The sequence below is a fragment of the Drosophila virilis genome, chromosome 3 (genome assembly GCF_030788295.1).
Source record: "Drosophila virilis strain 15010-1051.87 chromosome 3, Dvir_AGI_RSII-ME, whole genome shotgun sequence".
In the NCBI taxonomy this organism is placed as follows: Eukaryota; Metazoa; Arthropoda; class Insecta; order Diptera; family Drosophilidae; genus Drosophila; species Drosophila virilis.
In genome coordinates this window covers 22,429,302-22,443,418 of record NC_091545.1, presented here as the reverse complement: position 1 = coordinate 22,443,418, position 14,117 = coordinate 22,429,302, and the positions used below count along the sequence as shown (strand labels likewise).

At 41.1% G+C, this 14,117-nt stretch overlaps 4 protein-coding genes across 5 annotated transcripts; 1 reads left to right on the top strand and 3 right to left on the bottom strand.

Annotated features, from left to right (window-relative positions):
* Positions 1–122: 122 nt before the first annotated feature.
* LOC6623089 (DDB1- and CUL4-associated factor 13) lies at positions 123–1,739 on the bottom strand. Its single transcript, XM_002048202.4, has 3 exons — positions 1,579–1,739; positions 789–1,503; positions 123–731 (listed from the first exon to the last, which is right to left on the bottom strand). Exons 1-3 carry the CDS (start codon positions 1,646–1,648, stop codon positions 179–181), a joined length of 1,338 nt encoding a protein of 445 aa, XP_002048238.1. The 5' UTR covers positions 1,649–1,739; the 3' UTR covers positions 123–178.
* A 144-nt stretch (positions 1,740–1,883) lies between these two features.
* Positions 1,884–2,684, bottom strand: LOC6622946 (dynein light chain Tctex-type protein 2B). The gene is made up of 2 exons (XM_002048201.3): positions 2,248–2,684; positions 1,884–2,187 (listed from the first exon to the last, which is right to left on the bottom strand). The coding sequence occupies exons 1-2, from the start codon at positions 2,576–2,578 to the stop codon at positions 1,928–1,930; spliced, it is 591 nt and encodes a 196-aa protein (XP_002048237.1). The 5' UTR covers positions 2,579–2,684; the 3' UTR covers positions 1,884–1,927.
* Positions 2,685–2,818: 134 nt separating this feature from the next.
* Positions 2,819–4,582, bottom strand: LOC6623537 (uncharacterized). Its single transcript, XM_002048200.4, has 2 exons — positions 3,925–4,582; positions 2,819–3,513 (listed from the first exon to the last, which is right to left on the bottom strand). The coding sequence occupies exons 1-2, from the start codon at positions 4,452–4,454 to the stop codon at positions 2,970–2,972; spliced, it is 1,074 nt and encodes a 357-aa protein (XP_002048236.1). The 5' UTR covers positions 4,455–4,582; the 3' UTR covers positions 2,819–2,969.
* Positions 4,583–6,033: 1,451 nt separating this feature from the next.
* LOC6622510 (mpv17-like protein) lies at positions 6,034–7,786 on the top strand. Of its 2 annotated transcripts, XM_032434920.2 has the most exons (5): positions 6,053–6,087; positions 6,173–6,307; positions 6,379–6,470; positions 7,134–7,246; positions 7,402–7,786. In XM_032434920.2, exons 2-5 carry the CDS (start codon positions 6,176–6,178, stop codon positions 7,656–7,658), a joined length of 594 nt encoding a protein of 197 aa, XP_032290811.1. In that variant the 5' UTR covers positions 6,053–6,087; positions 6,173–6,175; the 3' UTR covers positions 7,659–7,786. The 2 variants fall into 2 exon arrangements, with proteins under 2 accessions (XP_015030498.1, XP_032290811.1); XM_015175012.3 differs by lacking the exon at positions 7,402–7,786 and adding an exon at positions 6,820–6,916 and having other exon boundaries at positions 6,034–6,307.
* The last annotated feature ends 6,331 nt before the right edge of the window (positions 7,787–14,117 follow it).

The window sequence follows — 14,117 nt, the reverse complement described above, 5'->3', positions numbered from 1 at the left end:
GGCTGTCAACCTTTTATAAACGAAAATTGGCTAGATAAGCGCACACTGGCAGCACATATCGATTCAACGTGTCACGCGGTTATCGTTATCGCTGGCAACACATATCGATAGCACTTTTGTCGTATTTCGCAATTTGAATTGTATTTGCATATCGTTAACACTAGACAGCCTTAAATTATTAAACATCCTCTCGCAGTACATGCTTCTTCTTTTCGCTGACAAATGGCACCTTGCCCTTCTTGGAGTGCTTGCGCACATTGGCCTCCTTGACCAGTTCCTTGTCCTTGACCATACGCATCTTCCTCTGCGCATTGAGCACATGCCGCGGCACCTGTCGATGGCGCGCTATGCGTTTGATTTGCGGATGGGCTGCATATTTCTCCTTGAGTGCCTCCTGATAGTTGAAGTTGGCACGCTCGCGCGGACGTATGATGCCAAGCTTCTCCGAGGCATTCGCCTTCCACATGCGCACATTCATTTCATCGGAGCCAGAGAATATGTAGCGATTGTCCAGGGACCAGGCAACGCACACCACATGCTGCATTCGCTTGGTGTGATAAATATCACGGGAGTGGCTTTGATGTGCATTATAGATGCGCACAGTCTTGTCATAGCTGGCCGAGACAAACTCCTGGCCCGTGGGCGCATAGTCCACGTCAGTCACAGCCGAAACGTGGTCAAAGTGAACCTTCAGCGGCGTCCTTAGCTTGCGCGTATCAAATGTATAAAGACTGAAAAGAGTAATTGTTTAGTATTTCATTTTTGGCTATTGCTTAATCTCTGCTTACTTGCAATCCTCGTTGGCCACGGTAAAGTTGAACGCCTCCATTGGATTCCAGGCCAGTTTGTTGCTCTTCATAGTCAGGACAACTTTGCGCAGCGGCTGCGCCTCGCGTTGATCGTACAAAATAATGCTGCGATCGCTGGCACAGCAGGCGAGCACATTTGTTTCCACAGGATTATAGGAGATGGTGTGCAGCGTGTCCACGCCCCATTTGAGCGTCTTGATGGGATCGTTGTGCTTTTCATCCCAAATGGCGCACACCTCGCCGCATGTGGCAAAGCTGTTGTCCTTGCGATTGTGCGAAATGCCATGCAAAATATGACGACTTAGTATTGTGTTAACTGGCTCCTCTTCCTGGCCCACATCTGGCGCCTGTGAGCTCCACACTTTAATCGTTTTGTCATCGCCCACGGTAAACAAACGTTCCCCATTGCGCGCATATGCAATGCCACGTACATAGCCATCGTGTGCCACAAAGCTACGCACGCTGGTGCGGTTGGCCAAATCCCAGATGCGCACCTCGCCATCGTAGGCGCCAGTGGCCAATGTTGACAGCAATTTGGGATGTTTGCCAAAGCAGGCGACGCCATCGCGGTGACCGCTCAAATTGCACACAAAAGGCTTGGCAAATACGCGATCCAATTTGGTGGCATTCAGTGCGCGCACATACTCCCTGGCACCCTCCAGTGGATGCAGCGCCGGATCGTAGTTTCGTGGAACTGCAATTTGGGAGTGGTTTAGTGTTTTTCCATCTTGACAACAGCAAGCATAAATTAGTTTGCTGTGCGACTAACCTTTGTGTTGCTGCAGCTTGGTTTCCCGGACATAATTGTCCGGGTTGCGACTTATCATTTTCACCTTCATTTTGTAAACAGCATCAATAAATTTCACCAGTTGATATTTTGTTTAACAAAAAAACCAAAACATGTGCGCACTTAGGTATGGTAAAGCGGTAGTATCGATAGTAGCAATTCGTGCATTAGGTATGGTCATATCGTAATATCGATACTATCGTTTAATTTTGTTGCCGCTGAACAGCTGTTCTGGTCTGTTAGGTTACGCGCGCAACAAAATAAATTTGAATATTGCAACAGGTGTGTATGCGATTATGTGTTGCGTGCATTTATGATTTAATTTTTTAATTTAATATGTATAACAACCGAAAATAACGACAATGCATACAAAAGTACCGGCATCAAAGGTATTGCACAAATAATCATCAGAGAGCGTATCCCAAACGGCACGAAAGCCGTGGAAGAAACCGGCACCGTTCTGTTGATATATTGAAACATTTATGACATGCTTGTAACGCTGTTGCAGGCAAAAGCCCTTCATTTTCGAGTTGATCGTATCAGCTACATCGCGCACCCACTTCACAGCATCCCCAGCTAGATATGTCTTGCCTGTGTCCATACAAAGGGCAACTAAATCAAACGGTTCTCACTTTGAATATGCATTCTTACCTTTTAGCTTTTCCATCAAAACACGCTCGACCATAAATCGTATAAACGGTAAGGGAAATTTGCAGCCAAATGCGGGGCCCATATCGTACTCATTGTAAATGGTGACATCTGTGGCCGGCGATGCTTCCGGATGCGGTTCATCTGAATCCGAATCGGACTCCACGAAACTGCCAGTTAGATTCGCCGGTGTACTCAGTTTATCTACGCTAACTACCTCGTTTCCCTTAGTTTTATCTTGAGTGATAGTAACGCGATTCGAATTACGTGATTTTCGCACTTTTGTCGGCTGAACAAGAGTGCGTTTTCGGTTTTTCGTATCGAATAGCGGCATCTTGCCTTAGTTTTAAGATATATCAGATTATTAAGATTTAAATTAATTTGCCTTTCTTTCAGTACTGCTCCATTATGATAAACTAAACAACGATCACTGTGTTGTTCAAAAAATTTGTTCACCTTAGGCAAATTGTGATTCGATATAATCTTGACATTCAACAGAAAGGGAACTGGGTTCGAGTAACAGATCAGACCAGATCAGAGGCAACAACACGTTTGATTACGTTTAAATTTTTTTATTTAGTGCGCGTACTATTTTTTACTATTTTCCTTGCTAGGCTTAACTCTTTTTTTTGCTTTAATTCTTCTTCCAAAAATTTCAAATAAAACATGTAACTTTGCAGGCAAATGAAATGAATGAATAAATTGAATTCTATTTGGAACCATTTTCAATGCTTCTGACGTTTCCGATGTCGCCGCTTCAGTTTTGGTGCATCCACTTGCGATGGACCGATCGAACTGAACCCAGACGAGGCAGTGGTGCTCAGCTCTGGGCTGGGCAACTTCGCGTCCTGTTCAACGTGCAGGCCCTGCTGCCGTTCCAGCTCCTGTAGTTTGCGCAAACAGCAACAATTGCGCAGCGAGCGCATAAATAACTCCAAATTTTGATTGAATTTGGTTAAATGCTGCTCGCTGATGCCGGAGGAGCTGTGATCGCAGCTCTCAATGCTCATCTGAGCGTGCAGAATGCATTCGCTGGCATAGCCCAGCGTCTCCTTGAGGATGCAGATCTGTTGCTTCTTCTTCTGCTGCATGTGCATATAACGTGTACACAGCGCTTCCAGACGCCGGTGCTCGCTGCGATAATCATTGCAAATGGTATCATATTTGCCACGCAACACCTCCAGGTCGCACTGAAGCAGCTTTATGGCCTTATCCTTTTTGGCCAACTGTCGATGGGTTTGACGATGCGAGGCTTGCAGTTCGTCGTAACTGAAAGTGATAAAATAAAGTGAACGATTAGTTTATAGGGTCCAATTCAGCATTGAGTCGAGCTTAATTTTTTTCTTACTAAGCACTTGAAAGCTTTTATTTATATTCCCTAGTTCAGCAATAAGTCGTGCTTTAACATTATTCTTATTCAAAGTTTTTTAAACTTTGAAGTTTTCAAAAGCTTTAATTTATTAACCGAGCTTTTTATTTTTAAATGTTGTGGGCTAATAAAAGCTTTTGAAAGCATTAATGTATACGGGCAAGTTCAGCTTTTTTACAAACTCAAAGCTGTTGAAAGCAGTTAAAGCTTGTACGTTATCATTTGACCTATTCGATATACAGCAAAAGGTCGAGCTTTATTCTGAATATTAAGCGGCTTAAAGCTTTTGGAAGCTTTTTAAACATACTTACCGCTGTTGCATTAGCATTGGACTAATCGAGCCGTATAGTTCGTCTTTGGTATGCAGCCGCATGCCGTTCAACAGCTGGGACTCCGGCTCACTCTCGCTGGAGGAGTCGCTGTCGACGCCACGCAGCAATTGCACCAGTCGCTCATTGCGTTGCTTTTCGGTGTCCAGCGAAAAGTTAAGCTCGTGTATGCGCTCCGTTTGATGCTCCAGTGCCATGCGCAACTTGAACTCCCGCTGCTGATCCTCGTAGAGCGTGTGCTCCAGCTCACTGACCTTGTCCAGAATCAGATGAACCGTTCGCTTATACGGCAAACGGCGTGGATTGATTCGCAACACAGGCTCAGTGAGTTGATGGCCACTGAGATTGTCCAGCTCTGTGGAATCGCTGTTGCTGCTGCTCGGCGGCGTCGATAGCGTAGCTGGCCTTGTGGGGCTTTCGCTTGCCGTTGCCGTTGTGTCCAGCTGCTTCTTGGAGCCGACGGCAATTCTCAGACTGTTGCTCAGGCTTCTGGCCAACGCGCCCAAGTTCATCCTTGGTCTGTGAAGTGTTCAACTGTCGTGTTCGTGGTCGTGTGTGCAAAGTTGTTTTTTTTTTATTCGCCTTGTTTGTTTGTTGTGTTGTGTGCTGTTAGCTTTGACTGCGTCGTCGACTGCTTTGTGCCTAGTTTGCTTTCTTTTTTTTTAAACTTATTTTATTTTGTTCACTCCTCACCAGCCGCTCTCCATATGGTTAGGCCAACTTTTTAAATTGGTTTCAGTTCTTAACACCTTCCATCCAGCAGTTTCTTTGGCACTCAATCAAAGTTTTCCATGTTTTGGGGGCACTTGTCTCTCCGCTGCGCTTGTTAGTCGTGCGTAAATTGCCGTTAGCAAAGGGTCTGCACAGTTAGTACACTTATTGCATTTTTATGGTTAAAAGTTTTTGTGGCTCAAAGTGTGTCCTTGATTGGAATGGAAAACGGAATGAGCTGAGCCCTGATTGCGTCAACTCGGTGCATAAAGGATTACATGTATATATATATGAGAGTACTTTTAAGAAGGCTGAAGAAATGGGCCCAATTGTCATATAGAAGTTCATACGGAATGGGAACAGCTGGTATATAGAAGAGCTACAGATTGCAGAAAAATATAGTTATAGAAGAGCGTCGTTTTTATGTAGCTCGAGTAGCCGATTAGTAATATAGTTTTTTATACCCTGAACACATTAAAAATGGGTATAAGGGTATATTGTATTTGGAAGTATATATATTCTTGATCAGCATCAATAGCCGAGTCGATCTAGCCATGTCCGTCTGACTGTCTGTCCGTCTGTCCGTATGTATGAACGCAAGGATCTCAGAACTCAAAATTTTAGATGAAGGTGCTCCTAGTGCCTGCGCAGATCGAGTTTGTTTCCGATAATCGATAAGTTACTCCGTTTCCAAGCAATCGATACAAATCGATATCGATATCCTGTTTTTTGGGCAATTTTGGTAAATAATAAGAGCTAGAGTCACCGAACTTAACATATAGCTTCTAAAATAGAATATATATATGCATCTGATGTTGGAAGAAGAGGATTCAGTGTATCCCCTAGTCGGGAGCTAACGACTAGAACCCCTTACTTGTTTTTATTTTATTTTATATATTTGCAGTATTTTTTTTTAAATCAATATTTTAGGTTTATTTACGTTTTAGCTTTTATCGGCTTATCTTTAATGGACAAGTTACGTTTCATTTGAGCTTTTGTTGCTATAGCTGTAAACTTATTCACTTAATTGATAAATTGCAGTTTCATAAACAAATCTTATCTATACGCACAGCACACAGATAATAAAATATATGGTGTGCATTGTAAATGGAAGTGTTTGGCTTTTTATGTTTGTCATAAATAAATAGCTAAAAGCTAAAATATTAGCTTTTATTATGTTTTCGGCACAGACAAAAGGTGGCTGCAGCGGATCTGTTAAGTCTATCAAACATAACCGGAAAATGGAATATCTGAAGTGCCCTCTCTCTCTATCTCTCTCTCTCTCTCTCTCGCATATGTGTTGATAAGCCAAGCCAGTCGCTGCGCTCTTTTCGTCTGCCGCAGCTTTTGTAACAGCTGAGACGCACGAGCTTCATTCTGCTGCGAAGCTTTGACGGCGCTGGCAGCTGTCTCTCTGGAAGGGCAAGCGCAATTGTAACAGTTAATTAAATATATATATATAAATAAGACTTGGAATCTGTTTGTTGTTGTTGTTGCCCGCTGGTGTTTCCACTGCCAGACGATGTCACGCCTCATTGCCGGCGCCCGCGGCCTATTCAGACGCCATCCCTTTGTGACCAACAGCGCCATCTATGGCAGCCTCTATGTGGGTGCGGAGTTCACACAGCAATATGTCTCCAAGCGTTGGCTGGCGGTGAGTAAAGCAGTTGCATACATATGTATGTATGCGCGGGGGGAGGCTAATTAGATTTATGTGTCTTGCAGCGGCCGGAGGAGCGTGAGGATATCGATTATGCAACTGTAGGACGCTATGCGGTAATGGGCACCGCCATCTATGCCCCATCACTTTACGCTTGGTTCGTCTGTCTCACACTTAACATATGTAATGCACACTAACACATGCACACGCGCACGCACACGCACACACCTATAATAATACCAATGTATACATGTGCTTGTTGTGTCTGGGCAGCAAGCACCTTAATTGAACAACAACAACAACACACACATACATATTACCCCCCTCTCACTCTCTCTCTCCCTACTTAGTTTGTAAATTGTCGCATGTTTTTATTTCGTGGCTTCTTTCGTTTTTTTTTTTTTTTTTATCAATTTGTTTACTATATACTATTTGCAAAAGCTGCCCAGCACGTGTATGCCATCTAAGAGCACTTTAGTCCTCTCTTTCTTCACTCTCTTAAGCAGCACCGGCAAGAGCGCAAAGCTTTTGTGCATAAAGCTCCAGCAAAGCACGCTACGCACCGTCGAATGAGGCATATGTGCACGCTAATGCCACAGATATGTAAGTGTCGGATAAAGGCCACACGAAACACCATCTACAGATACAAAGATACACTTTGAGCCGATTGTTCACGTACATATAGTCCAAAGTTACACTAATCTCAAGCACTCTACGATGATTTTATTTTGTCACATATCTGCCTTGTCATCATTTCACATTTTTTTACATGCAATGCTCATTTCTCTGTGTTTATTGACTTGTCTCACATCCATCTCAGGTACAAATGGCTGGATGGCACTTTTCCTGGCACAATGAAGACAACGATTTTAAAAAAATTGCTGCTGGATCAGTTTATATTGACACCATATTGCTTGACATTATTTTATACAGGTGAGCAAAACCTTGTTAATCTTTTATAAGACTTATTCAAGTTCTTAAGTTTACCAAGAGTATGTCGAATAAAACTTCTTAATGATAATATAAATTATATAATATTTGACTAAACTAATAAAAAATATATATCCTTCTTTTGTAAACCTACGCAGGCATGGCTCTTATGGAGGGCTCTGAGGATACTTTTGAGGAGCTGCGCGCAAAATTCCTGCCAACTTTTATACGATCGTGTGCCTTTTGGTTGCCCGCACAGGCTCTCAATTTTATGTTCATAGCGCCAAGATTTCGCATTATCTATATGGGAGTATGTGGCATGATTTGGGTAAACATTTTGTGCTGGATAAAGCGACAGAGTCTGAGCACAGAGACAGCAACAACAACAGTAGGCGAGTGTAATGTCAAGGCGTGATTGGATTAGCTGGTAGCTTAACACATATAATACATATAGAGGTACATTTTGATATATATGTTTATATGTATATGTATATTTGATATAGTGCAAAGTAGCTTTGCCAAATAAATACATTCCAAATGCTAGATATGTGTACATACATACATAGAAATGTATTATTTAACCTGGGCACAAAATGCTGGGCAACACAGTGCGTATGATTGATGTTGTTATAAAAGGAAACCCATCAATTACTACTTATATATGCTGTCTGTGTGTGTGTGTGCGTGTGTGTGTGAGTTTGTGTATCTGTGTGAACATCACTTTGTGTGCTGCGTGAGTAAACGTGTTTAATTGTGTGCGTATGTGCGTAAATGTTTCATCAATATTTGTTACACAAACAACAACATTACAGCGCAGAGAGATGGCAACTATTTTGTGCCAGAACATGGTATAATATAATATAAAATAATATATGTAAGTAAGTTAGCCCGAAAAAGAATGTCCTAATGTATTTAACAGCTGCAGATGGAACGATATCTGCAAGCGGCTGAGTATGCAAAACTATCGTATGAAAGAAATACACATCGGGAATTGCTTGACGAAAAAAAGAATTTAATTAAATTGTTTTTTTTTTTTCGGGATTATATTTTAAAAATTAACTATATGTGCAAGGCTTATAACTTCTTAGGAAATTGACTATTGCTTAAAATTATAATTTGAAGATTATACGAAAGAGAAAATTAATAATTAGTTAATAATATATAAAAATATATTTAAATGAAATAATGAAATTAAATGACGTTTAAAGATTTATGCTCGGGAAAATCCTTCAGAAGGTAAACAATATATAGTTTTATTTAAATGGATAAGTTTTAAAATATTGACTATTTAAAATAAAGTTTTGGAGATCGGAAAAGGAAAAATAGTAAAAATATTATTTACAGTTAGTTGATTATTTATTAATATCCAATTCGAAATGATGTAAATGCGATTAAATAAGTCTAGATAGTTCTCTTTTCGTATATGATGTGTAAACGTATTATTTTCGCACTCTATCTTTCAATAAGAGATTTGAACTTCTAGAGAAAAGTATTTCATACAATGAATAAAAGCGTCTTTCGTGAAAATAGAATTCACTTTCTTCCTTTATTCCCTTTAAAAGTTCCTTCCATAAGTTCCTTGTGTATTCCAGAACACGTATTCTCCCTTTTTTTCTCCATTTCTCAGCCCAATGCTTAAACGATAGTCAAACTATCGCCCATCGCTATGAGCACAGGTCTTTCATCTCCCCGCCTGAGCTGCTAAACTAATTAGATGTTGCGTGCTTTATGTTCGTCTCATGTATTCCCCCCAATTCCATTTGTGTCCATGTGCGTCTGTTTAACTTATTGCTGTCTATTTAAATTGCAATTTGTCAATAGGCGTGTGTGCGCCCACAATTGCCCACGCCCAAGCAGAAGCAGCCACTACTCCGTTCTCTATACATATCTCCATCGTTCGCGTTGCTCGACTTAACGCTTAACGCTGGGCATACAATTAAACTTCTTGTACAGTCATTAACAGCCCATAACTTGGGCCAGCCTGTTCTTGGGCTAAACAGCTCGACAAGAACAAAATCAACAGAAGGTGTATGGGAAGGGGGCGGATGTGTCAGTGGGAGGTAGCCTAAGCCATTGCGGCTGGCCGTCTCCATTGGATCCCCGCCGCCCGAACGCCGAATGACTTTGACGTAGAAAACGTTCGCTGGTACTTTTTATTTACATCCGCTTGTTTGTTCAAAGCGGAAAATTAATTCCATCTTGGCTTGTTTCCGTTTATCTTGGAAAACGTATTCCTCGTGCCCGTCCGCGTCCTCGTCCTCGGCCTCGCCCTCGCCCTGGCCCAGGTCCACGTTCTGGCACTCGTCTATTCGCTCCACATCCCTGCTGCCCGTTTCGCTTTGTGCTGCTGCTTTACTTTTATTTTCGGCTGCGAAAACCAGCGAAATCTGCTGACCAACTGAAATTGTCTGCCCCTTCGCCCCAGCCGCCCATTTCTGTATTATTTCGTCGTCTATTTATGTACTTCATATACTTGCGGGCTTGTTCTGGCCACTTTTGAGCCCTGTGTACCCCCGAATTGGGTGTATTATAATATTGTCATAAGGTTTATTGGATGTTCAAATGGGTAATTGGATATCTTTTCAAATTTGTATGCTCATGGATCTTAAGAGATTTCAGTTATTTGGCATTTAGTAGCTTTTAATTTAGGACCAGAGCCCGAGCATGCGAAAAAGCCCAGTTGAGAATCGCAAAGAGAGGCTTTGACTTCTTTTAGGCTTTTAAACCCGTTCCTCAGAGCTTAGCTTACTTTATGTTTTAAAAACGTAACTAAACAATAATATCTTTGTTAAGCAATAAAAGTTTTGAAGAAGTTTAAACAAAGTTTGCTTCACTTTATTAATTATGTTCATCAAATAGTTTTAATTATTATTTATTTTCTTTATTTACAGCAAGTGCCTGGCAAAGTCAACTTTACTTAGGCAAGCATTTAAATGTTAACATTTCTTTTGTTCTTCTTTATTCAACTTGTAGCCAGAAAATGTGCAGAAAAGAAAGCTTTATAAGGTATAATGGCCCATAAGTCTAGAGGAGCGTAAAAAGAGCCAGCGCTTTAGTCAGGTTTATCTGATTTAAATGTTTTTTTTAAACAAGCGCAAGCTCTATAAATACTTTGTCACGATGTAGCCAACATTTTGAACAAAACAACTGTAAGTTTTTCGGCAAACTTTCACAGTTGCGGGTGGAATTTCCAATACCGATGAATTTGGTATTAATGAAGCTCTTATATAATAATAAGTTTGAAACCAATCCGACGAAACTTAAGACTTTTCTTTTAAAAAAGCTTTGAATTGCATTTTTTACAGAGATGCTTGGATTCTGCAAAAAGTGTTAAATACGTAAGAAATAATTTGTTCGTCAGGGGGAATTGATTTTGCGGGTAGTGTGAAACGTGCGTCAAATGAATTTGAATAAAGTTTCTTGAAAATGACTTTAAGGCCAATCAGCCAAAAAAAAGTAACCCATAAACGTTTTTCTTGATTAATTTAGAAAAACAAACACAGTTATGGTATGTTGAAGCAGTAGCTGCTGTGGCTGGCTGTTGAAGACCGTAAGAAGCTAATACTTACTAATGCTGCTTCATTTGATTCAATTACCGGAAGCATTCACCCAGCTGAGAATCACTTCTCGCCAGAGATCTCTGCGCTGGCTGTGTTTATCTTGTGCCACGCGGCGTAGAACTTGTTGTAATTACCGAGAGACCGAGACTGAGACCAAGACAAATAGAAAATGGCGCAAAAACGAGAAATTAATCAGCGTGCCGACTGTGGGGGGCGGATGTTGCGAGTGTTGATGGCGTGGGCGTGCCGCAGATTTGATGGAACCGGACGTAATGTGAAGCGCTCGGCAAATATGTATGTGCCCAAAAGTGTCCAGTGTTTGCCCAGTTTGATGGCCATGACGGCACTTTCACACGCGCCCAAGCGCCGCCGCATTATAATTTTAAACTACCCAATGGGAAAAGCACGCCCCCCCCCCGCCCCTTTTCCTACTCACACACAGACACACAGAGAGAGAGAGAGAGAGAGAGAGTCGGGCTCCCCGTTGCGGCACATTTGTTCGCCGGCATGTGAAAATTGATTGCTGTTGTTCATAGCTGCGGGATATGGCCAAAGTTTTTTAAGTTCCTCAAGCCGCGCTGCGTCGCGCCGCGTTCCCAGTTGCCCAGTTCCGTTCTTTATTTCGCCAACTGCTGTTGTAGCTGTTGTTGTTGTTGTTTTTGTCGGCGCTGAAAAGCTGAAAACAATGCGCATTCCGCTTGCGGCTCTGCTGCGCCTCGAATGGACTTTTCTTTTTTGTATTATTAAGAAAGTTTTGTATAGTATAAGTATTTTTTTTTTTTTTTTTTTGCTGCTGCTGTTTTTACCGGGGGTTGGAGTATATTTACATTTGGCAGTCGGTTGCGTTAAGCGGCTTGGGTTGCCATGGAGGAGCTCTGATGTCCTGCTCGGACGGGTCGCTGGGGTGGCAACACTCTGGCTGGCTGGCTGGCTGGCTGGTCAAAAAACTGGCTGCTGGTGCTGAAATTCTTAATACTCTGTTACCTTGCCGTGCAGACAATTTGATGGCCCAATGGGCGAAAAGCTGAACAAGTGTGTGCGGCGTGTTTTATAATTAAAATAAGATTGGGCAGGAAAAAAAAAAAAAACAAATGAATAATAAAAAACAAATAAATGCGGATAACTGTTGGCATGGCACCTATTAACGCATAAAGCTGTTGGCAGCCATTGTGAGTGGGCAATGCCAACAAGTACGGTGCGCTAAATCTTATTTTAAATTAATTATATTTTATTTACAAAAATGTACTTGCTCTATCATACATTGCGTTTGTTTCGCATAGAAACGAAAAACAAATAAATTGACAAGAAATAGGTATGGGCTTATGAGAATCGCATATAAAGGCTACATTTACAAAAATGTAGTAAGCGAGAGTGGAATCTGATTTAAAAAGGTAAGTGTATGAGGGAGTACGAGATATGCAGATAGAGAGAAAGATGGGGAGAGAGAGTAAGATAGAAGGAGTGATTGAAAGATAGATAGAGAGAGAGAGAGAGATAGAAGGGACGTCAACATACATTTCTTTACGCGAAAGAATTACTTTTGAGTGTCTTCTCACATATGAGCAAACAATATTATGAAAATCTTCAATTACTTAAGGTCATGAGAATCGCCAAGAAGGGCACACAAGAGAAGGAGTTACTTTTGAGCAACTGCTGGAAATTGGAGGGCATGAGCAGAGCATGTGAAGGCGACACGCGACCCGACATTATTTTTATGGTGCACGCAGCGCTTGGTCGACAGTTTTTGGGTTGATCTGCAATGGCATAAAATGCCGTCAAATTTTTACACGCACACACACAAAGCAAACACCTGCTGTCAAGCCCATCAAAAGCGCACGTAAATAAATAAAAAATAAAAATAATGATCATAAAAAAAGGTAGCCAAAGCGAAGCGGCGCTCTTGTTTGTTGTTTGCCGGCGGTCTGGCGAGGAAGTTTGTCTCCTGTTTGACTTTAGCCTTTATGTGCATGCAAACGCATAATCAAGCGTAAGCAAATGGCAGCTCCCACAAACACACACACATACACACATAGGGCACGCACATCCTTTCGCATATCCTGCGTTGCTTACATTTAATTTCACCTTCAGCTCTTCGTTCGCCCCTGTCTTCCGTCCGCTCCCACTCAGCGTCTTGGCTTCTTTTTTGGCGACTTTCCCGCCAAGACGACGTTGTCGCCGTCGCTTCTTGCTTTTTTTTGTTGTCGTCTGTGCATTTGACAGGAAAAAATTAGTTGGCTACGAAAACTTTTGGCCTCGACCAAACGACACAACAGACGACCATTCTCTGTGCTTGTGTGTGTGCTTGTGTCTAGTGCATGTGTGTGCGTGTGTAACCTTCTCTTGGCCCGGCAGTTGTAAAATGTTTTGCCCAAAAACCATAAACAGGTGTTGCTACCTGTGTATTTTGTAGACATACCCAGCAAACAGCTAGGTTAAAGGGGTATAACATAAATATACAAGAGGCCCTGCAGATCCTTCATAATGAATAATTCTGTTTACTTAGGGTTGATATCTCTCTATCCTTTAAATTAAAGTTAATAATTTAGTTTGCAGTCTGGACGTTTTAGTAAAACAAACAACTAAATTGGATGATGATCATATAAGGCCATACGTATAACCATATATTATGTTTATACTCTTTGATTCACATGCATATAGGTATATAAATATGTATGTACTTACCTGAAAATTAATCTCCAAACGAAGGATTGGTTAATTGCCATTTATTGTAGAAGGGGGTCAATCTCCTATACATATCCCTGAAAAACAAAAGAAATAGTGACCGGATCAGATTAAGAGAAAAGATTTAAATAAGAGGGAAAGAGAAAAAAAAGAGAGAGAGAATATAGAGGTCGACTGAGAGCAAGAGGATAAACTATAGTGATATCAAGATCATAAATAAATTTAATTAGTTTGCTAAAACAACCTTGCAGTATTTATAACACCCAAAACCAAAGTATGTGGGTCTTACTTTGATTAATACATTGTTGCACAGCGGGAAGTAAGCTTTGGCGCGTGTGATATAAGGAAACATACACGTGCATATACATACATACATGCATACATACATACATACATACATACATACATACATACATACACACATACATACATACATACATACATACATACATACATAAATACATACATACATATATATATACATACATACATACACACATACATACACACATACATACATACATACATACATACATACATACATACATACATACATACATACATACATACATACATACATACATACATACATACATACATACATACATACATATATACATACATACATACAC